This window comes from Dama dama, chromosome 5, assembly GCF_033118175.1.
Source record: "Dama dama isolate Ldn47 chromosome 5, ASM3311817v1, whole genome shotgun sequence".
In the NCBI taxonomy this organism is placed as follows: Eukaryota; Metazoa; Chordata; class Mammalia; order Artiodactyla; family Cervidae; genus Dama; species Dama dama.
In genome coordinates this window covers 117,234,849-117,257,639 of record NC_083685.1, presented here as the reverse complement: position 1 = coordinate 117,257,639, position 22,791 = coordinate 117,234,849, and the positions used below count along the sequence as shown (strand labels likewise).

The window sequence follows — 22,791 nt, the reverse complement described above, 5'->3', positions numbered from 1 at the left end:
CCAGCAACCCTGTGGGTCAGCTACTATTTGGTTCCCATTTTACAGATGAGGAAACTAAGGCACAGAGAGGTTATAAGTTGACTAAAGTGGAACAAGAGGTGGACCCCAAGTACAAGCGCCCCCACTGTGAGCCGCCTGCTGCCCACTCCTCTTCCACCTTCCGGAACGCTCTCTGCCTTGGTCCACTCTCACCGAAGTGTCACTTGCCACATTCTTCCCAGTCAGGGTGTTCTTATTTTTAATCCTTAGTCTTAAGCCCACTTCTCCCGGTTCTGCCCCCCAAGGTTATCTCTGTTCATGGTCCTACGTGAATGCGGGAGGACACCTTCCTCTTCCTGGCTCCGCCCCTTTCTCCAGGCCCACCGCCACTGTCCCCACCGTGGGACAGACCCTCATCATTTCCACCAGCCCTCTCCCCTAGGCTCCCCTGTCTCTCTCTCTCCTGTCTATCCTTACAGCTGTGGCAACAAATGCTTGGGGACTTGACCACTGCATCCGTTTCCTGGGAGCCCCTCCTGGTTCCACATCGGCTGGGGGATAAAATCTGGACTCTGGAGTGTGAGGTCCAGAGTCCCTCCTGTGCGGCCCCCCACCCCGCCCCAGGGATCCGGCTCTGCACAGGTCCCCTCTATCAGTGCTTCCCAGAGGGCCAGTCCCCTGGCGGGTCTGGCCCTTGATAAAGTGTTCAGCAGTCAGCAATAAAGCAAGAAAATCAAAGGACAGTGAGATACAGAAAATCGATCAGGACACATCAGCCAAGTTGCCAGCTGCCCTATCTTGGTCATGGTATCTTCTAAGTGTTCTATCTTTTATTTTTTAATAGTTCAAATATTTCTCTCATAAATCGGTGCTAGGAAAAAAATGATGACTTTTTTTTTTTTTAATGTCCTCATGTGGCAAACTACATGTTTACCACTGTAGTCAGATTCCTTTTATATGCTGACAATTCAAGGGTTGACGGAAGTTTGCCCCACTGGCTTGTGAAGCAGACCCTGATCCTTGGGCTCCTGAGTCTTTCCTGCCATTCTTTCCTTTTGTCTGCAATGCTCACAGTCCCCAACGTTGGTTATCACCACTGTCCACCAAGGCCGGCCCTTCCTTCCCCCAAGGCAGGTGTGCGGTGCCATCATCACGTTCACATTTCCAGAGCCCGCTGCAGGCCCAGCCGCCCGTGCGCCTGGCTGGTGTGCTGAGAGCCTGACCAGAACGAAGGCACTGAAGCCTTCTTTGCAGCAAGTGGAGTGTGTGGTGGTGAGGGGCCGTGGGTGGGCGTGCCCCGGCTCCCACTGGCCTCAGTTGTCAGACCGGGGCACGGCCAGCTCTCTCCTGCTCAGATGGCCCCGCTGGGTGCCAGAGACACTTCTCCAACCCCAGTGGGGCCCGGTTTGGAGCTCAGGATTCTAATGGACCTTAACTCACTGTCCCCAGAGGGGCCAGGAAGCTGGGTAAAACCGCCCATGCCCTGAAGCCTGGAGATCATCTCTCCTGGAAGCCTGGGGACTCTCAGGTCAGACAGAAGACAGAGGTGGAGGGGAGGGGGAGAGACCGAGTGAGAAGCTGAGAGAGACAGACTCAGAGGGAAATACAAGGCCTGCAGTGGCCGCAGAGAGGGCAATGTGGGGAGCTGCAGAGACGGGGGCTTGGAGGATAGCTGCCATCAGAACGGTGGGCAGTGGGAGCCTGGAACTAGGGTCTGGCCAGCTTCTCGCTGGGCTGTGCACCTTTGGGGTCTGCCTGCACCTTGATATACCCAGGGCCCCCGAAAGGCCTCCAGCCCCACTGCCTGTCCCAGCAGCATCCTGCCCCCAGCCTGGTCGCCAAGTCCCTCCCCTGGGACCCTTCCATAAACAAACTCCCCGGAAGGCATCAAAGGTGGGTGAGAGGAGTGGTTCCTAGGGGAGAAAACACCACCTTGTCTTTTGCTCACCTTGGAGTCATTTCCCTGCTTTAGGAGACATTGAGCAGATGTCTCCAGAGGGCCTTTCATGCAGACATCAAGCACAAAGTCTGTGGAGGAGAAGAGGTAGTGGCCTTCTGTGGCTGGGCAAAGGCCCCCTCAGGTCACCTCCCTGGACAGCGGAGTGGGTGGGTTGACCAATGTGCATAAGAGGAAGAAAGAACCTGAACTGATTCCCTTTTATCTTAGCAGAACTTCTGTGATGGTCAGCCAGCAAGGGAGGTGCTGGGGCTTCCGGGGAGACACCTCTCCATGGAGGAACCTGGATGGGGCAGGCCCAGTGGGACCCAGTCATCTTGGGGGGGGGGGGGGTGGTTGGAGAAGCTAGTGCTGTTCACTGCACATGACTGCCACTGACCTGGTCACCAGGATGCTGTGGGGATGCCACAGGGGCAGGAAGCAGAGCACAGAGTCTCTAAGGGCTTAGAAGCTGGGCTCACTGGCATGGCCCCTTCGGTCTTGACTCCTTGGAAAAGTGAAGCCAGGGATGAACCCCGGGCCAAATTAAGCTTTCAGAGGTGCGTGGGTTTATCAGATGAAGACAGGCCTGTGGAAGGTGAGAAAAACTCAACATGGATGAGAGCACTCGAAGTCACAGCCATTTAGACTTGACCTTGCCTTCCAAGCTGTGAAGGGCACAGAGGACAAAGGGATGTCAGGATGGTAATGACTTCGAGTCTCCTTGCCTTCCTATGGCCTTAGTCTGTGGGGCCTGAGAGATGGCTCTCAGGGTCATCACTCATGGGCCCTGGAGCTTGGGGTGAGCTCCCCAGAAGACCTGAGCTACTGGTTACTGAAGGAGCAGGAGGGCCTGGCTCTGGCCCCTGGGATCCCTTCAAGAGCAGGCGGCGTGACTGCCCCACAGGGGGCCATGAGGCAAGAGACAAGGGGACCAGCTGAGGGCCCTGGTTCTCCCTGGCACCTGCCTACCGCTTAGGGTCTCCCACTGGCCGGGAGGGATCCGAGGAATGTGGCTTCTTAGGTGAGGGGATTTCTGAGCTAAGGTCAGTCAGTCAGTCAGTTCAGTTGTTCAGTTGTGTCTGACTCCTTGCAATCCGATGGACTGCAGCACGCCAGGCTTCTCTGTCCATCACCAACTCCCAGAGCTTACTCAAACTCATGTCTATCGAGTCGGTGATGCCATCCAACCATCTCATCCTCTGTCATCCCCTTCTCCTCCTGCCTTCAATCTTTCCCAGCATCAGGGTTTGTTCCAATGAGTCAGTTCTTCCCATCAGGTGGCCAAAGTATTGGAGTTTCAGCTTCAGCATCTATCCTTCCAATGAATATTCAGGACTGATTTCCTTTAGGATGGACTGATTTGATCTCCTTGCAGCCCAAGGGCTAAGGTCAAGGTACCGTCTAATCTAATCTGCTCTCATATCAGGGACCTGAGAGGAGCACCACCCCTATCAGCTGGCCTGATAGGAGCATTCAGGCAGGAGGCGACGGTACAGGTCAAGAGAAGTAAAAAGGATGCGGGGAGGGGCAGGGCAGAGAGGGGTGAAGTGAAACCTCTGACTCAGGACAAGAGGGCGGCTGACTTGCTCTGACCATGGAAGAGCCACCAGCCTTGGTGCACTCATCAGGGATGATGCCTGGTCTGTCTGCCCCTTCCTCCTGCTCCTTGGGGATCAGTTGCATCTTGCTCTGGAAGCGGGTCATCACAGAGCTACAGCTGGGATCACTGCCTGAGCCTTGGCCCATCTCGTGCTCGGGGCATCCTCCTGACTGTGGCCTGGTCACCTTGCACTTTTGACTCAGAGGCCTCCACATCCTCACCACGCTCCTGGCATGAGGAGCTCGGCTGGGCACCTGGGGCTGTGGGGCCAGAGCTGTAGCAGCTTAAGGAGCCAAGATGAGCGCTCAGCTGTCACAGGCTCTGAACAAAGTGCAGGAGGCCCAGTCCTGCGGTTTATGGCTGGTGAGCCAAGGTGATTAGATGGCTGTCATTATCGGTAGCTCATACCTTCTTCCTCCTATCTCTGCTGACACCACTCCAGCTTTGGCCAGTCCTCACCCCCGCCTTACACCCTTGCTCTCCTGGGTCTCTCTATTTTTAAAATATTTATTTATTTGGCTGTTCCAGGTGTTAGTTGGGGCATGTGGGATCTAGTTCTCTGACCAGGGATGGAACCCAGACCCCCTGCATCGGGAGCCCAGAGTCTCAGCCACTGGATCACCAGGGAAGTTCCTCCGATGTCTTTCCCGCTCTCCACAATGCACCTCGCACTCACATAGCAGGTCTTCAGCGTTTGCTGACTGATCCAACGCCTGACGGGCTCAGGGAACTCAATGGGGAGGTGGGGCTCATGGCACGACGGGGACACACACTTTCTTGTGGTTTCATGATGGGGGCGCCGGAGGGGGGTGCTGGTCCGAGTGGGGGTCATGCTGGGGCTGGGGCTCCAATGCCTCCTGCTCAGGCTGTACCAGCAGCCACAGGCAACCATGGGCTGGGCCGGGGGAGCTTAGTGGTGCCCTAATGATCAGGGCTGATGTCTGGATTCTCCAGTGGATGACAGACATGGTCAGTGCCCAGACACAACCTCGGAACCTCTGGTGGGGTCTCTGCCACACACCTTACATCTTCAACCTCTGCCCTCTAAGTGACCTGAGACCTCCTTTCTCCTGTCTGCACGCGTGGCTGACGTCGCCTGTGTTGGGGGATGAGGCAGGCCGGGGCAGTGGGGAGGCGGGATGGAGACGACCTGCACATTCCGGTCCCGGGTCTCTGCCCTTCTTCCCACATGATACCTCAGCTGGAGTCACTTCCCTGGGCCTTCCCTCCACCCTTACTTCTTCCTCCTCCGACAGCCTTTGCCAGCACCCCTTTATGACAGCCCTCCCTGCTGGGGTACTCTATCCACTTCCCCTGCTTAATTTTCTTCCTATCACCTGTTACTACACGCAATTATGCTTCTCGTGTGTGTGTCTCTCGCTTATCTTTTAATTATCTGTCTCCCCCACTTCATGTAAGTTTCATGAAAGCAGGGACCATGTCTGTCTTATGGATTACTGTCTCTCTGGGGCCTGGAACAATGTAAGGCATAAGTGGGCGCCCAATAAACTTTTGTTGAAAGAAAGGAAGGAAAAATGGTCTTCCTCCTGATCCTCACTCCTCGCACCCCGAGGGCTGCACAGATCACACAGAGGCTGGGAAAACCCACCCCGTCCACTGCCCCCCACCTTGGGGTCCCAGCACTGGCCGGTCCCCAGTCACTTGTGCCTCCCACATCCTGTTTGCTCAGAGCGGCAGAAATGAAAGTTGGCCTGACCGTCCCAGTTCTCATGGCTTTTCCATTCAGCCTGCGGTGTTCTCTTGGCTCGTGGACAGCTCACTCTTGTTTATCTCAGTCTTGTGTTCCCAGACTGGACCAACTTTGGGGTCAACCCGGGACCCATAGCCTATGACGTCCCTCAGCCCCTTCCCCTCGCCTTCCGGCGGTCCCAGATGACTCACTGCCTTCGTTGGAAGCTTTGCAGTTTCCCGGCCTCGGTGCTGCCGCTCCGCCACCATCACTGTGGCCCTGCTGGATGCCCGGCTGCTCCTGCTCTGGCTGCTGCCTTTCTGGCCACCCCTGCTTCTCGGGGCTGGAAGAGAGGATTTCCCCGCTGGGTAATCATCATTCCGTTCAAAACTCATCAAAGTAGTCATGGCCTTTCAGAGTCAGACCAGTTTTCTCTCCAGGAAGTTGGGGCAAGTTCCCCAGGAAGCAGGTCTGAGGATGCCGCCCCTGGCTGGAGGCTGCTCTCCTAGAGGGTGTGACCTTCGACCATGTGCCACCTGAGCGCCAGGCCTACCTCCCAGAGCTGGCATGCGGTTTGGATCTGGCATGCGGATCCCTGATCCCCACTGCAGCAGTGCCGGTTGGGCCTCCCCGCCTGCCTGCCTTCCGGCCAACACCTCTGCTCGCTCCCTGCTGCCCCTTTGCCAGGCTAACCCCTGCTCGCCCTGTGGCTCTGATACTATGCCATGTCCCAGAAGCCTCTGTGACCCTCACATCTGGGTGAAGTGCCCTTCCTCTGCACTGTGAGGGCCTGGAGAGAACAGGGCTGTGCCCGTCCTGTTCATTCTTACATCCCAATGTCACCCGGCATGTTGAAGCGACTTGATGAAAACTGGAAAGAGTGAATGGATTATGTGTGTTTGCATCTTACAGTGACTTAGAACAGGGGAAACCATCTCCACTGCCTTTGACTTGGTATTCCCTGCAGCCCAAGGTCAAGGCCTCTGCCAAGGCACGTGCTGAAGAGGAGGTGACTGGTGTCTCAGCCTGCTGGGGGCAGGGATGCTTTGTTGGCGGCGGTGGGGGCGGGGTGGGCACTGCTGGGAGGGCCCCTCTGTCCTTCCCACACAGGAGCAAGAGTAGGGCTGCTAGATAAAATATAGGATAGCCAGGTAGATGAGTTTTGGATAAACAGCTAATGCATTTTTAGTATATCGTATGTCATGTGGTGGTGGTGGTTTAGTCACTCAGTAGTATCCAACTCTTTGCCACCCCATGGACTGTAGACCTCCAGCCTCCCTTTCCATGGGAGTCTCCAGGCAAGAATACTATAATGGGTTGTCATTTCCTTCTCCAATGTCATATGTGGGACATACTTGTGCCAAAAAATTTTAAAAAAAATTAAATTTAAATTTAACAGGGCACCCTGGGGGTATTTTCCTTCTAACTCTGGGAACCGTAGTAAGACAGATGTGACCCACCAGCTGCTAGGGGATCTAAGCTCCCTTTATAATGTGCATTCTGCTCAGTCTGGGTTCTTCCTGCTCTTTGAATGCTTTTGGCCAGAGAACAGGGAACGCTCAAGGTGTGGTTTCCTAGGGTTGTCACTAGCACAGTAATCCAGGGCATCTCCCTGCATCTGAGCCCTTGACCCCAGCTACTGGACTGGGTGGTCAGGGAAGGCCTTTCCGAGGAGGGGATATTTGAGCTGAGATTTGAAGGAATAAGCCAAGTGATGATCGGGGAAGAACATTCTGAAGGAGAGTGGCCTGTGAACTTGGTAAGTCTGAGGACCACAGAGGTTAGTGCAGCGTAGTGAGTGTAGGAAGGCAGGGTTTGCACGGGGAAACCTTGGCCCCCAAGAAGGGGTTTAAGGCTGTGCCCCTTGCCGGTCATCACCACCCAACTGCAGGGTGGATGCTTCTCTGGCCTCCCAGGCTGAGGGCCTCAGCAGCGGGGACGGGGGAGGAAGCGAGTGAGTATCCATCCATCAGCCGGGCTCAGGGATACTGGCAGTGGTGGCAAGGCCACGCGGCCCTGGTGCTTGACTGCGGCGTGGTGGGATCGTCTGCCCTTTACAGCGGTGGAGACATGCGTTCTTAGAGCTAGTCCCTGTGTGACTGGTCCCCGTGGAGGCAGGCTGCCTCGCTCAGAGAGCCACCTCCACCCCCTCCTGAGAGCTCTGCTGGGGGCCCCGTGTGCTCTCCTCTCTAAGGGGCAAGTGCTGCTGCTCAGGCCACAGGGCCACGGGGTGGGTGGGGAGACGGCCTCCCACCTCAGCAACTCTCTCCGGGCTTCACAAGGGGCTTCCAGCCCTACACCAGGACGCTCAAATCAGGTCCCCAGGGAGGCTCTGCTCCTCTCTGCAGCCCTGCCCGCCTCAGTTCCACCCCTCCAAACCCAAATACACAGGCCAAACAATGGGAAATGGCTCGTTTCCAAGGACACAACTCACAAGGTACTTGTGGCCTGCTGTTTGCCTATTGGCATGTGAAGGAAGCTGTTTCTTAATTTAAAATGTCCATTAACTCTCTCTGGCTGGAGCGCTACCCCAACAAAACTTCTGTTCATGGCAGGTTTTAAGCTTGGTCACTCAGAGGGGGTGGGACCAGCCATATTTGCCTCATCAGAAGGTGTGCCCAGGGCAACAGGCACACTTAGGTGTCTTGTCAGGGCTTGAGAGCATATTCTATCTGTAAGGAGGCACTGGATCCCTAAGGCCACCTTGGCCAGGCCCATGGGGAGCCCACAGTGCTGGGGCGGGGGGTGGGGGTGGTGTCCCTTCGCCGAGGCTCTTTCAGGTCTCTATAGGAGGAAACCCCATTTCACTACTACCTCCAGGCGCTTGGTGAGTCGTGCCAGGCATCGGACAGGAAAGAACCTTTTGTTCTGAGCTTGTAGAAAGTCTGGGCTGGACTTGTTATCTACTCTCAGCGCTTCCTGGATAGGGGGGCCTGGATGGGGCTCTGCTAGGGGCTGGCTCCCTGTCTTGGCCTTGGTTCCTTCCTCTCTTAGCCACTGGGGCTGGGGAGGCTGCAGTGGCAAGGTCTAGACCTTCGTGAAAGACTGGTGAGAGCTGATATTTATCTTTAGGCTGCTGATGGGAGAGTGGGGTATATGGGTGTGGGTGGGGTGGCAGGTGGTATAGTCTGGGAAAGGTCCCTGGCTTGGGAAAAGGGGGCACATCACCTAGTGTGTGTCTGTGTGCACGTGTGTGTATGTGTTAGGGGTCTGGGTGCTGCAGAACTGGGGAGGCAGTGAATCCAGCCTCCCTGCAGAGTGACACCTCCACCTTCCAGATTGCCAGGAAGGGGCGAGTCCCCAGGGTTGCGGGAGTGGCGAGGAGGGCCGAGCCCTGGGCCACGTCTGACACCTAGTGGCCACCTGAGCCCTGGGCGGGGCGAGGGAGGAAGGTGGGAGGGAAAGGAAGGGCGTGGAGCGAGGGCATCTGGAAGCGCGGAGACGAGGCCGGAGGAGGGTGGCCGTTCACCGGTACTCCCCCTCCCGCCTTGCCCCGGGTCCCGCCCAGGCGGACCAGGCAGCCCACCCCCGCTCAGCGTCGCCCGCGGCCTCCGAGTCCGGCCTACACTAGACGGCCCCAGCACCCGCGGGGCAGCAGAGCCCCGTACGCCCCCGAACGCACCGGACCCCGGAAGCCAGGTCGCGAGGCCCGCTTTCGAAGGTTACCCGAGCTCGGGTCCGGAGGCCGGGTCGCTGTAGCCGCGGGTCTCGCGCCGCAGTCCCTGCCATGCCGGCGTCAAGGTTCGGGCCTGGCGGGGCCCTGTCCCCAGACCAGGCACCATGGGGGGCCGGTCCCGGTCCCGGGTGCGGACCCGCCGGGGCACTTCCGGTCCCCGCGCCCTCCGCCCGCCGCGTCGCCAGCCTGGCTGCCAACCCGCCGCCGCCGCCCGGTTGCCATGGCGACGTGGTAGCGCGGCCGGCAGAACCGGCGGGGCAGCCCGGGCGCGGCGCGGGCGGCTCGTGGGCAACTCGGCGGCGCGGCGCGGAGCAGCGAGGACGAGGTCCGGGTCCGACGTCCGGCCAGGTAGGCGGCCCGGGCCGGAGGGGGCGAGCCGGGCCTCGGCGGGGAATGGGGAGGGGGCCCGGCTCTGTGCCGGGGCACCGTGGGTTCAGGGGTGCCGGGCCTGGGGCGGGACCGCACCCGCGCCGGAACAGGCCAGGATCCTGGCGCCGCAGCCAGTCTTTCTCCTGTCCTCTCCCGCCGCCAACCTGACTCACTGCACCTGCTTCCCTGGGCTCTGAGCCACGGAACCGGCCTGCACCCGGCCTGCGAGTAAAGAGCTCAACTCGCTCCTTCTTGGAGCTGTCGGCCGTTGGCCCCGGTCTACCTCTGTGCCTCGTCTCTTTGGAAGTTAGAACGGGGCGGCAGGGGACCCCCAAGTTTATGCATAGATGCACGGCTAATGTTTTGCCATATTCCAGAAGCTAGGTAGGGTAGAAGTGCATCAACCAACATTTGTCACGACTGTGCTTTTGAAACCTGAAATGGAGCTGCCGAACTGCTTCTAGTGGCCGGGGACCCCCTCCCTCTGCCTCTTTCCTTTGGGGTGAGGTGTCTAGCTAGGAGGTCCCTTCCTTGTTCTTCTGGAACACCCCCAGCCTCTTGGTGGGCAAGCAGGAGTCTCCCCTTTGGGAAATCCTTTCTCCTCGGGTTGGCCTTGGTAGGCCCTGAACTGTGGGTACAGGGGTTGGAGAACTAAGAGGAGGAAGGGATCTGCTGCTGCCTTTGACACCTGGGTATAGGGGGCACTGCCCCCCCTGCCTGCCCTGAACCCTAGGGCACCACAGAGGGGAGGATCCAGGTGGATCCCAAAGTCCCAGCCACATCTTTAGAGGCTGGCACTCCCCAGGTCTTTCTCCCTTCGGGTTGCCCCTCTCCTCTCTCATGCCACCTTGGCTTTGACGATTTTCTAAGACTCATTAAATGAAGCTCTATCTTATCTGGGTTCTGTTCCTTTGTTTTCATAGCAAAAACAAATAAAAAACCCACAAAGCTTTGCTACCTTCTCATACATATCTTGATTTCTTCTGTGTAATTGGATTGAGGCAGAAAATACAGGCAACTTGTAAATGCCAAGGGGAGCCGCATACACAGAAAGGCCTGCTACAACCTCCCACCCCACCCCTGGGCAGGAGGGGCCTCCAGGACCTGAGTGGAGCCTTTGCTTGTCCCACTGCTTCCTTACCTGCGTCATCTTCCCTTGGGCGGCTTCTAATACAAAGTGGTTCTAATGCTAGAAGATTCTGGTGGAGGAATTCACCCCAGATCCAGGGCTTTCTGCCCAGTGTGGGGATTCATGGTAGGCAGAAGTGGGGGTGTGGATTTATTAGAGGGGGTCATGCTGTCTGCTGCCATCTGGCTGTTTACAGCTCCAAACCTCATGTGTCAACAGCTTCTGATGTGTGCCTCTTCCTAAGGTGCTCTTAGAAAAAGATTTAGTTTTTGTGAGGTTGCTATTTAACTGAATGCCTACTATGTGGCGGGCAGTGTGCTAGCCCTGGTTCATATTCTGCTTCGTCTTTGCTACAGGCCAGTAAGGTGGATCTCAACATGCCCCTACCTTTTGGAAGAGGAATCGGGCTCATAGCTGATGGGTCTTTGGAACTTTAAATCTGAGTTCCTTTCTTAAGTTCCTTTTCTAACTTGACTATGTAAAATGCTAAAAAGTTTTTAACTCCATTGCTTTGTTTGATAACAGTTTATATAGACTATTAAAATGGAATTAGAGAAGGAATATATACTATTTCATAAATGTCATTGTAGTTTAAGTAGTATTTCTAAAATAACTAATAACTTAAAACTGATTTGTTCCTTGTAATGTTAATATAAACACTTCACTGTTAAATCATGTCTCCTAAAACATGATAATCATACACAGTAGTAGGACTCTTTTCACACATAAATACCACCACTAAAACTGTTTTGTAAGTCTCCAAACTAATACTTAAGTGGCATATATCCTTTATCAACCCTACAGTTTCAAGTAAGGATTTGGTCATTGTAAAAGATTAGTTTTAAAACTGCATAATATGAATATAGTTAAAAATCACATTACCTATTTATGTTCATGAATTCCGTTTATATAATAGTGCCAATCTTTGTTCTATTTCTTGTCTCATGCTCTAGAGAGTAGGGTTTTTATTCCTTTTAACTATGTATCTAATATGTATACAATAAAGTAAAATATATAAGGGAAAAAAAAAAAAAAAAGAAGGCTCTTGGCTCCCTGTCATGAACAGTGGGGCTGGCTTTGAAATCACATCCATCTGAACAGGGCTGCATTGTGACATGCTCCTTCCTCCATTAAAATAAATAAATAAATAGAATTGTATTTTACAATCACATCAGTATAAAGACAAATATAATCCAGGCTGGACTAAAAATTAAAATATTTTATTCAATCCTAGAAGTTCGTTTTTTCTTATGATTTTAACAGAAACCCACACCTTTTTTTGTGAGTCCCTACAAGTACTGAGAGCCCTGACACTGAGCTGGGGGACCTAATGGAGAACTGGGCTCGGTGTCTGACCTCAAGCTTCCTTCCTGGGGATTACTTGGGTGCCAGTGGTAAGAAAGGGCCCCATCTAACAGCCCAGCCCTCATTTTGCCTTGTCTTTCATCACATTTGAGGACATTCTAAGACAATTGATCTTGTACCCAAGAAAAGATCACCCCCAACAAAATCTTTTCTAACCCAATTAAAACGCTGCTGCCGATAAGGTCTGTGGCCAGGCCAGGCTCCTGCTTCCAGGCTGTGGACGTGTGCGGTGTCTGGTCCTCATAATGAGATTAGGCCTGGTGGCCTTTCAGTGAAGCCCCCCGGGCTCAGGGAGGGAGAGGGATGCTTGTTGGCACGTTCAAACCCTGAGGCAGCTCCTGGCCCTGGTTGATCAAGTTAAGTGGGGTCTGGCTGCAGGTGTGCGGGGGCAGGGTGGGGTGACGTCACAGCCCGAGGTTCCAGAAGCTGCCAGAGACCCCAGATCCCCGTCCTGTGCTCTGACGGGAAGGAGGGCAGGCGGGTAAAGGCCCACACGAGCTCGCACAGGCGCTTGGTCTGGTGGGCCAAGGAAGCCTTTGGGGTGCAGGTGGGCTGCTTCCAGGCCCTTGACGTTGCGGCCTGCATGGCTGCTCTGGGAACACAGGAGGCCCCAAAGCTGCCAGTGTTCTGAGGTACCACCATTAGGAAAGAGGGAAGGTCCGGAGAAGGAAATGCAGGGCTAGGATTCAAAGGCATTTGCTTACTAGGGAGTGAATCCCAACTGATTTCAGGGGTAGCAGATGCACCCGTGTTTGTGGGTGAGCCGGATTCCAACTGGAGTCCTTGCAGTATCTTCTCTGCACCCCTCGTCATTGGAAGCAGCCCATCTGTGCAGAGATGTGCTGTCAGTTACACTGAACCGAAGACATGACAGGCAGTCACGTTGCTGAAGGGGTCTCAGCTCATTTTCCGTGAAGCACAGAATCTGCTCGATGCTTTGTCTTTTCTGTATATCTGGATTTTTTTCACTTAGATCTTATTGGCTGTGAGTTCAGCTGAGGGGAACCTACAGGTTCCTTTCTCCTTTGTGTTTTCCTGTCATCCCTCATACTCAGGTTTAGAATCACCTTCAGATTGGAAGGGTCTACAGGGGAAACTGCTTAGGCTTCTGTGAGTCCATGGTCATTCTTTATCTCTGACTTCCTCTGGGATACCTCGTTACTGGGGCGAAGTAACCAGGAGAGATGCCTCTGGAGCAGCTGTCATGAAGATCCTGCAGTAGTCTGTCCCCGTCACCTCTTCTCTCTAACCCGCCTGTTTCTTCCTGTAGCCTTTTCTCCCCAGAAAGCCCACGGGGAACACCAATGCTTGAAGTCATGGTGGGTGTGAGCTGCCTTAGAGTGGGTCCTCGAGGGGCTGAGGAGGGCCCAGGAGGATGGCACGGCAAGGGAGAGGCTGTCCCAGGGCCGTGCTTCCGAGCAGAGTCAGGTCCTCTGAATCCTGGCTTCAGTGCTGAGGAAGCTGTCCACTCTCGCCTAGTTGCTGGCGTTAGAAAGCGCAGAGCCACACCCCTAGCAGGCCTCCCCTGAGGATGGCCACTCCAGCATGGATCCAGCGTGCATAGCGGAGTTTACTCAGGGGCCTTTTACTCTAGAATCTGCCTCTACTCTGCATCTTGTCTGCAAGTCTCCGGAAGGCGGGGGCCATGTCTTGTCTCTATGTTCCAGCGTCCAGCAGTGTGGCAACTGCTTTGCAGGCACTTGATAAACAACTGAGTTGAGCAGTTCTTTGCTGCGGATGATTTTGGACAAGTCATTTATCCTCTTGCCCAAAATCACCTGCAACAAAATCCTCTTGGGCTTCTCTGCTGGCTCAGATGGTAAAGGATCTGCCCACAATGTAGGAGACCTGGTTTTGATCCCTGGGTTGGGAAGATCCCCTGGAGAAGCAAATGGCTCCCCACTCCAGTATTCTTGCCTGGAGAATTCCATGGACAGAGGAGCCTGGCAGGCTACAGTCCTTGGGATCACAAAGAGTCGGACACGACTGAGTGACTAACACCTTCACTTTCACTAATTACCCTCTTTGAGTCCCAATTTACTCACGTGTCAAATGGGGGTAATAATCCTGTTATCACAGATTACTGTGAAGACTGAGAGAACTCAGGAAGAGCTGAGTAGAGCAGGGCTCCCGCCCTTGAGGCACAAAAGCTCACATCTCCAGGCTACCACCTCAGGGTGCAGACAGCACTGGGGTGCAGACAGCACTGGGGTGCTGAGAGCACTGGGGTTCAGACTCCCAAGGGAACTCAGGAAGTTTTCAGTGAGGACATTAAAGCCACGTCTTGTCATCACACTGTTCCCACGTGTTTTCAGCACCACCAAGTGAGTCTCCATCAGCAGACGCTGCTGGGGGTCCTACAATTTTTTTTTTTTTTTCCCCCCCGGGCACAGCTTGAAGCATGAAGAGTCTTAGTTCCCCAACCAGGGATCAAACCTGCACCCTTTGCATTGGAAGCTTGAAGTCTTAACCACTGGGTTGCCAGGGAAGTCCCTGTCCTACAGTTTAACTCAACACTGACACTACCTAACAGGAGACAGGGTTATATCTCACAGGTTAAGGGCTTAGTCCCACAAGACTGTCCCCTGACCCCATTCAGATGCTAACTGCAAGTCCAGGCTGTCTGTCACCTGTGCTGCTGACTAACAGGCTACAGATCAGAGCTTCCCATGACCCCCTTCTCGGGTTCAATTAATTTGGGAGAACAGCTCACAGAACTCAGAGAAATTTGCTACATTTCTGGTTTATTATTAAAAAAAATCCCAGCCAGATGAAGAGGTAAGTGGGGCAAGATCTGGAAGAGTCTGGAGCACTGAAGCTTGTCCCCGAGGAAGGATGCGTTCACCAACCCAGGAGCTCTCCAAACCCTGCCCTTTGGGGGTTCAAGGAGGCTTCGTTATACAAGCCCAACTGATTAAATCATTGGACATTCCTGGCTGAACCCAATCTCCAGCCCCGCTCCCTCCCCAGAGGTCAAGGGCGGGACTGAAAGTTCCAACCCTCCAGTCCTGAGGTTGGTTCCCCTGGTAACCATTCCCCAGTTTCCTAGGGGCTTTATTAACATAATGTAATATTAACATAACAAAAGAAACATTTACGACTTTCTTCACATTGAAAATTCCTAGGGTTTTAGACGCTCTGTTGCATACATTTCTTATTATAAATCAGAGTGCCATGGCTAAGAAGAGAACTCCCACTTCTGCCCATCTCATGATGAGACAGCTTGGGAAGGGAAAAAGCTGGCTGTGGCTTGCGTCACGGCGGAGCGGCTCAGGACCCAGGAGTGCCGTTCCCTGCAGCCCTGAGCCCCCCTCTGTCCTCTCCATCTAATGGGCGGGCAGACTGGCAGGTCGGCTGGGGCAGAGCCCATTCTTTCCGTTCTTTCTAATTCAGAGCTAATCAGATTCTGACTGTGCCCCGGGCTCTCAAGAGGAATCTAATAAAGGAGAGGAGGACAGCATCTCTTTATTCAGAACAGTTTTCCTGTTGGAGTCAGCGCAAGGGATCAGATCCCTGAGGACACCCAAGGGGGAGGCGGACGCAGTCCCTGCCTGCAGGGAGCTCACAGGGCTCCGAAGCAGGGAGGCCCACGTGGGCTTAGCGCTGGGCAGGACCGGGGTAAGTACGCCCTAGGCCAGCCTTGGGGACACAGAGGAGGGGACAAAGGGGTGAACAAAACGCCCATTTCAGGTCGTGGGGCGAAGCGTGGGAGAGCGTGAGGTGGAGGGATTACCACCAGGTTGTGCTGTCAGAGCCGTGGCCCGGGAGCATCTCCTCCCAGTGGACTTGGCAGGAAAAGGGTGGCGGCTGCGGGTGGAAACCTGGACGGGATCAGATGGGGAGTTGGCGTTTGACCATCATGTGTTGGCGGCCCTTTGTGCCTGGAGGGCAGCACGACTGGGAAGCTGGCTCTGTCCGTCCCTGAGGGTCAGGCAGGCCGAGGAGGGTAGGGAGATGGGGGCAGAAGTTCCAGGCCCTGCTGGGTGGTGGCAATGAAGGTGGCTGGGAGGGAAGTGATGGTGAGACCTGGGGGAGACGGCCACACTGGTGACCTGGGAGGTCAGGAGAGCAATGTGGCTTTGGATGTGCTGACCTTGAAGTGCTTGGGGGATGTCAAGGTAGGGGTGTTAGTGGACAGCTAGAAATGGGGTTGAAATTTGGAGGAGAGGCAGACTGGCAGTAGTTTCAGCAGCCTCCAGTGTAGGGGTCGAGGTGACAGATGAGCAAGCAGGAGTTCCTGAAGGGTGGCATCACTGTGTCCAGGGCTTCTGGAAGCAGGTGTTCCCACCTGCAATGGGGGTGCTTCGGGAAGGTGTTTTGACAGAATGTATCCAAAATCTAAAAAAAGAACCTAGCCCTTGCTCAGGATCCCATTTAGGAATTAAGACAGGTGTGCAGAGATGAGAACATAGTGTTGCTTACTTGGTGAAAAGTTGAAACCTGGCTAAATATTTAACAGGAGATAGGGGATTGGTTAAAATATGAAACTGTCGTGTAATAAGACAACCATGATGTGGATGTATGTTCACTGAAACGAAAAGATGTGCGTGGTCTAGAATTAAGTGAAAAAAGGTTAGAAATTGGTATGGTCATGTTTCTGTAAAAGAAAGTATGAAAAGGATACAAATCAAAACATTGATTACTCGTAATTTCTCTGTTTTGGTTTTTTTTTGCTTATCTGTATTTTACTACAGGCAGTGGGTTAACAACACTGCCTGCCCACCCCCCGCCCCCCTTTAAAAAACGGTGGCATTGCCGACAGTAGTCCAAGGTGGCAGAGGGAAGTGGGGGTAAAGACGGCCCGCTCACCAGGAGGACACGGCCTGATCGACCGGACACTAGCTCTCTTGAGCTGCGCAGGGTAGAGGGTGAACAGTGAAAGTGGAAAGTCAGTCGCTCAGTGGCGTCTGACTGTTTGCGAGCCCACGGACTGTAGCTACCAGGCTCCTCTGTCCATGGGATTCTCCAGGCGAGAATACTGGAGTGGGTAGCCATTTTCTTCTCCAGGGGATCTTCCCCACCCAGGGACTGAACCTAGGTTTGCTGGCAGATTCTTTACTCTATGAGCCACCAGGAAACCCACTGGCTCAAGTACGGATTAGGAGGGATCCCACAACGTATTAGTCAAACCTCTCTGCTCAGCTGCTGTTCTCTGCAGGTAATAAGGAGAAGGAGGGTGTCTCCAGGGCCACTGGGAGAGGCTGGGGTAGTGAAAGAGGTGAGCCAGGGGAATGGAGTGCTGGGCCCTCTGGGAGCCCTGGCGCAGCCTTTCTGTGGCCACAGGACGCTGGCACCGAGGCTATACTTGCTTATCCACTGCCTCCTTTCCTCCCATCCCCCCTGGCTGCCACTCCCGCCCGAGTGTGGGAAGAACCAGCAGGTTCCGGGTGAAGAGCTGGCACACAGGCCTTTTGGAGCTGGGGCTTGGCTTTGGCGACACCAAGGACTGCGCAGAGGAGCCAGGAAATGCCTCCCACTGGTCCCTGAGCTTGGCTTCCCCAAGCCCCACTGAGACCTCTCCCCTCCCTCCTGCCCCCATTCCTTGTCTGCTGGATGGAGCGGTGACACGCATGCTCTCTCACCGGGTCCTTGTGAGCTACGTGACCCCAGGAGTCTGGTCTTACCTTGGAGGGCTCAGTTCAGGAAGCATGGCCTGGGAGCAGTGCAGGCCCACTGCGCCAGGTGTGGCCGGGAGGAGCAGGTGGAGGCAGGAAGGCAAAGGGCTGCTTGAAGGCTCCTGTCTCCCAGGTCCTTCCTGGCGAAGCAGCTCAGAGCACATCCCTCCACTGGCTGCTGCCACGCTGCTGGGGGCTGCCCTGTCAGCAGGACTTCTCTCACCTGGGGCTGGGGCTGAAACAGCAGGCAAGGGGGAGTCAGGCTCCCATTTCTCACCCCAGGTGCCCTTTATGGTTCATCTGGAGGAAAAATTCCTGCATCTTCAAGGAATGTGCTTACTTCTTTGTATTTTACCCATGAACCTGACTTGAGAAAACGCAGGGCTTCATGAAACAGAAAGCACTGCTATGGGGCCCTCCCGCTCTGCCCAGAACGTGGAGGACCTTGATTTGCACCCTCATTGCAGGTGGAAGTGCAGCCAGGTGCGGTCCGGTTCTGCAGGAAGCCAGGCCCCTCCCGTTGGGCGCTGGCTACAAGAGCACAGAGGCCAGGGAAGTGGGCTGAGAGGGAGGCGGCAGGGCCAGGCATGGGGCGTATCTTTGGGGCGTATCTTTGGAAGCTGTGAGCCATTCTTCTGAGCTCTGCCACCTTCTCCGCAGTAGCCGCCTCAGCATGGAGGGCCCTGCCAGCCCAGCACCCGCCCCCGGGGCGCTGCCCTACCACGTGGCCTTCTCCCAGCTGCTGGGCCTGACTGTGGTGGCCACGACGGGCGCCTGGCTTGGTGTGTACCGAGGCGGCATTGCCTGGGAAAGCGCCCTACAGTTCAACGTGCACCCCCTCTGCATGATCATAGGCCTGGTCTTCCTGCAGGGAGATGGTGAGTCTCTGGCTGACACCACCTGGGAGCGGGTTTGAGGGACCCTTTCACCCCGGAAGCTGGCTCAGAGCCTGGGGACACTGGGAATCCAAATCAGGGCCCCCCGAGGCTGCTCGGTGGCAACTCCTTTCTGACTTCTCTCCCAGCTCTTTCACCTCGTGCTTCAGCAAGGAGCATCCAAGGGTGTGTGTGCTTCATATAGGGAGGCCCAGGGGCTGGGCGGTGAGCAAGACTGTGTGTGTGTGCAAGACTGTGTGTGTGTGTGTTGGGCTGTGAGTAAGATAGCGTGTGTGTGTGTGTGTGTGTGCAAGACTGTGTGTGTGTGTGTTGGGCTGTGAGTAAGATAGCGTGTGTGTGTGTGTGTGTGTGTCTGGGGAGATGATGAACTTGGCAGAGCTAGAGCTCCTCTCTCTGGGGTAGGATCCAGCCTGTGGTTGGCCACGCACTCTGCCTCAAAGCCAGGGGGCCATGGCCTTCTAGCATCAAGAAAGCTGGATCTATGCATTCTTCCTCATGGTGGTCCCGGTGTCAGCAACCCCTTCAGCAGCAGACTCCTAAGAGGTGTTCCCCAGGCCCCCTGGCCCTGACCACCTCAGCAGGAAGAGGGGGAATTCACTTGGGATCACAAGGTTCTGCTTTGAGAACCAGGGGTTTCCCAACCAGGGAGCCTGCTTGCTAAAAGTAGTGGATATGTGATCAGGCTTCAGTGCTGGACAAACTGAGGACCATCAAAGCTCAGGGGTGAACTCAGAAGTACGTGGCACCTTGGACTGCCTGCTTGATGAGCCTAAAACACAGCCTGGAATACCTGGGGACAGCTGATAAGAAGGGGCGGGGTGGGGGGCGGGAGGGCACAGGAGCCTTGCTTCCTTCCCGGTTCCTGTGGCTGGGGTACCTGGACAAGCCCTAGACTCAGGTCCCCTCTTCAGCCGGGGGTGTGTCTCCTCGCTGCCCTGGCCGGAGGGCTGCAGGCTGGGGTTAGCGCGCTGACCTTCCCTTTCTTACGGTCCACAAGCCCTGCTGGTTTACCGCGTCTTCAGGAATGAGGCCAAACGCACCACCAAAGTCCTGCACGGGCTGCTGCACGTCTTCGCCTTCGTCATCGCCTTGGTGGGTGAGTTGGGGGCCGGCGCGCCCTTCCTCCACCTCTGCTGACTTGGGGAAGTAGCTGCTTCACTCTCCAGTCCCCCCCACCCCCCCAGGCAGGGACACTGGGTGTTGGCAGCCACCGAGCCGGGACTGGAGCCCAGAAGTCCCGGCCAGGCAGGTTTCCCTCGGGTCACCGCATCCCCTCCGTCCCCGTCGGCCTTGTCCTCACGCGCCCCCCGCCTCCCGCCAGGCCTGGTGGCGGTGTTCGACCACCACAGGAAGGAGGGCTACGCCGACCTGTACAGCCTACATAGCTGGTGCGGCATCCTGGTCTTCGCGCTCTTCTTCGTGCAGGTGAGTCCTCGGCCCCACGGCGGCGGGGAGGGGCGGGGAGCAGGGCCCGGACAGGCCGTGGCCAGGTGTGCGCCCGGGGCGTCCCCGGGCTGCGCGGAGCGGGCGCAGCTCGGGCTCCGGCAGCACCTCGCCTTTCCTCCCAGTGGCTCGTGGGCTTTAGCTTCTTCCTGTTCCCGGGCGCCTCGTTTTCCCTGCGGAGCCGCTACCGGCCCCAGCACGTCTTCTTCGGCGCCGCCATCTTCCTGCTCTCGGTGGCCACCGCCCTGCTGGGCCTGAAGGAGGCGCTTCTGTTCGAGCTCGGGTGAGCGCCCCCTCCCGGCGGCTCTGTGCGGGGCCGCCGAGCGGGGCTTTTCTCCCGGGGGGCGGCGGGCGCGGGCTTGGGACCCCAGGGCGGCTTTCCGGCTGGGGCGCACAGCTCTGGGCCTAAGGGCGGCGCCCCAACCCCGCAGGACCAAGTACAGCACGTTCGAGCCCGAGGGCGTCCTGGCCAACGTGCTGGGCCTGCTGCTGGCCGCCTTCGCCACGGTCGTGCTCTACATCCTGACCCGCGCCGACTGGAAGCGGCCCCTCCAGGCGGAAGAGCAAGCGCTCTCCATGGACTTCAAGACGCTGACGGAGGGCGACAGCCCCAGCTCCCAGTGACGGGGGTCCGTCCCGCAACCACCGCTGAGGGTCCGGGCAGGGCTGGGCACAGCGGAGGTGGGGGGTGGGGGCAGTCCTGCTCCTTGAGTGCAGATTTTCGGGGTTCAGGCCCCCTCCGCGTCCCGCCCCGCGCTGCGGCTGCTGCCGTTGTTAGTCCTGAGCACGCGTCCCCCCGCCCCTGTTGCCACCCGACTTCCTTCCTCAGATGGAGCGGCTTTGGGTAAGGCTCTGGGCCTAAATGGGTCCGAGAGTGGGGGGCGCTCCCTCCTCGAGGCCGCAGCGAAGCTGAGACTTGCTTTGTGTGACCCCGAACTCCTGCCAGGAGTCTTGCGGCCCGGAGGACCGGCGCTCTGAAGGGGCCCAGCCTCTGGCAGCGGAGCTAGTGACATTATATGTGAAATATGCTGGTGTCAGGGCCAGGTTCCCCAGGAGAGGGGAGGGACTCCCTGGGACTCTCTGGACCCAGGCTAAGGCCCAGCTGCGTTCTGGAGCCTTCCCTTTCTTTAACCCTTTAGCCCCGGGGCGGCTTGCCTTGGGGGCCATAGACTTGGGACAAACCTGCCCTGAGCCCCTTCAGAGGGCAGCCCAGAGAAGAGGCTGGAGGTGGGCCTGGGGGCGGGAGGGGCGCTGGGCCACCTGCAGGGGCTTCTGTCCCCGAGGGCCCAGGCCTCTGCTCCTGACCCTCGGAGCTCACGGGAGGCTGCTCTGACAAGAGGGCACAGGCCTTTCCCCGTTAAACCAAAAGCTGCCGCTAGAAAAGGATAAGGAGCCCCCTTTCGGTTTCCATGAGGAGGGTTCGGGAGGACGGTCTCCTCCTCTCCTACCTGCGGTGGGTCTTTGCAGGAAGTTGGGACCAAGACGGAATCAGATTAATCCCCCCCCCTCCCCCCCGCAACCCCGTGAGTGTGTAACGCTGTTAGCTGAGTCGCTGTTTGCCTTTGGTCTAGAAATAACATGATTAGAGCATTGATCTGTGCTTCTTGGGCTTGGCAAATGCTGTCTCCTGTTTTCCTCATTTTCTGGGCTTTGAGGAACATGACGCAGTTTCAGACAAGACAGAGTTGACTTAAGACATTAATAAAATTTCAAGTTCTGACTACCGTTTTTCAGCAGCTGCCTCTCCCAGCTAAATGCTGCCTTGGAGAAAGGGGGCTTATCGCCTCTAATACTCAGATTCCTACAACTTGGCCTCTGCCGTGGGTCTTGCCTCAGGCGATGCCGCTCCTCAGGGCAGGCGGCGGTGGTGGGCGCCCTCCCCAGCAGGGCTGCCTGCTCCCCACCTGCACCCCATGGGTGCTCCCGGCTCTGCTGCAGCTGCCCCCCCACCCCCACGCCGTTTACCCTGTTCTTTGATCACCTGCTATAGGATGTTTACCCGTGGGAAAACTCCACCTTAGACCAACTACCAGGTTGGACTGTGTATCTCCCTTGGCAGAACGGCACAGAGAGAAACAGAACCTTGGATTTGCAAAAAAAAAAAAAAAAAGTCTGAACACTGGCCTGTTTGCCAAAGCATATGCCGGATAACTAATGAGCCAAAAACGCCCCCCGCCGCCCCCCGCCCCAGCCAAGCTGATCCGTGGTGGCTTGTTTCATTTTGCCTGTGGCCAATCTTCAATGAAGTACAGTGTAGTGCTGGTACAACAGATGATTCAATAAATGTCTACGGCAGATCTCTGTCCTGTTATCTTCATTTCCTGTGGCAGTAAAAGGAGCCTGCTCTTTCAGCAGATACGTGAAGTTTGCCTACCAGGGTCGAGAGAAACTGCATATCCCCAGGCTGGGCGCAGAAAGTGACTCATGCTGTTTATCACTTCAGAGCACTACGGGCTCTGAAATGGTCCTCACTCTGGACCCAGTGAGGGAGGCTCTTCCAAAGGGCTAGAGAAATTCTCTTCCCAGACAGGGTGTCCTGGGGGGTAGAACCGCTAGAGCCTGATGCGACCTTGGCAAGAAGTTGCCCTGCATATTCCATTAACCTTTTTTGTTTTAAAAATGTCTCAAAAAAATAAATAAAAATATGTCTCTTCATTTCTTAAGAAGAGGAGCAAAGCTTTGAGAACAAGCTGAGATTCCACTTTAGATCAATCCCTGAGGGTCGGGCAAATGTGTTTCCAACGAAGCTGGGTGTGACCTCAGATCTCACCAGGATGCACCACGTGCTCCTGTCACTTAATGGAAACTTACTCGGGGGCTCACTGTTGAAGGGACCCTACAGCACATCCTCTGATAAGGTGAAGTCATCCTTTGGTGACATGGATTCTTACTTCTTAGCACTTTCTTTTCTGTATCAAATCTGGTGTTTAGCGTGTCTGGGCCAGAGCTTGAGAGGTCTTTGCTTGATCCATCTGTAGAGCCTCCTGAATCAGGGGTCTGTGTGGACCTTCACCTGCTTAGCAGCCTGAACATGTACTGTGTGGCCTGCTGCATGCCATGAGGTGACCTCGCGGTCAGGTTCAGGGGTGG

The 22,791-nt window shown here is 55.9% G+C and overlaps 1 protein-coding gene across 5 annotated transcripts; it reads left to right on the top strand.

Annotated features, from left to right (window-relative positions):
• The first annotated feature begins 8,094 nt into the window (after nucleotides 1-8,094).
• Nucleotides 8,095-22,009, top strand: LOC133057616 (transmembrane ascorbate-dependent reductase CYB561). Of its 5 annotated transcripts, none has more exons than XM_061144326.1 (6): nucleotides 8,095-8,256; nucleotides 18,023-18,240; nucleotides 19,256-19,354; nucleotides 19,580-19,683; nucleotides 19,827-19,984; nucleotides 20,133-22,009. In XM_061144326.1, exons 2-6 carry the CDS (start codon nucleotides 18,036-18,038, stop codon nucleotides 20,323-20,325), a joined length of 759 nt encoding a protein of 252 aa, XP_061000309.1. In that variant the 5' UTR covers nucleotides 8,095-8,256; nucleotides 18,023-18,035; the 3' UTR covers nucleotides 20,326-22,009. The 5 variants fall into 5 exon arrangements, with proteins under 5 accessions (XP_061000309.1, XP_061000307.1, XP_061000312.1 ...); XM_061144324.1 differs by lacking the exon at nucleotides 8,095-8,256 and adding an exon at nucleotides 9,153-9,232; XM_061144329.1 differs by lacking the exon at nucleotides 8,095-8,256 and adding an exon at nucleotides 9,171-9,232 and having other exon boundaries at nucleotides 18,026-18,240.
• Nucleotides 22,010-22,791: the final 782 nt, after the last annotated feature.

Excerpts from the sequence above, each read along its gene's own strand:
- LOC133057616 (XM_061144326.1), top strand. The coding sequence starts at position 18,036 with ATGGAGGGCCCTGCCAGCCCAGCACCCGCCCCCGGGGCGCTGCCCTAC. Across the intron at positions 19,355-19,579 it reads CTTCGTCATCGCCTTGGTGG|GCCTGGTGGCGGTGTTCGAC; the intron begins GTGAGTTGGGGG and ends GCCTCCCGCCAG. Across the intron at positions 19,684-19,826 it reads TCGCGCTCTTCTTCGTGCAG|TGGCTCGTGGGCTTTAGCTT; the intron begins GTGAGTCCTCGG and ends CTTTCCTCCCAG.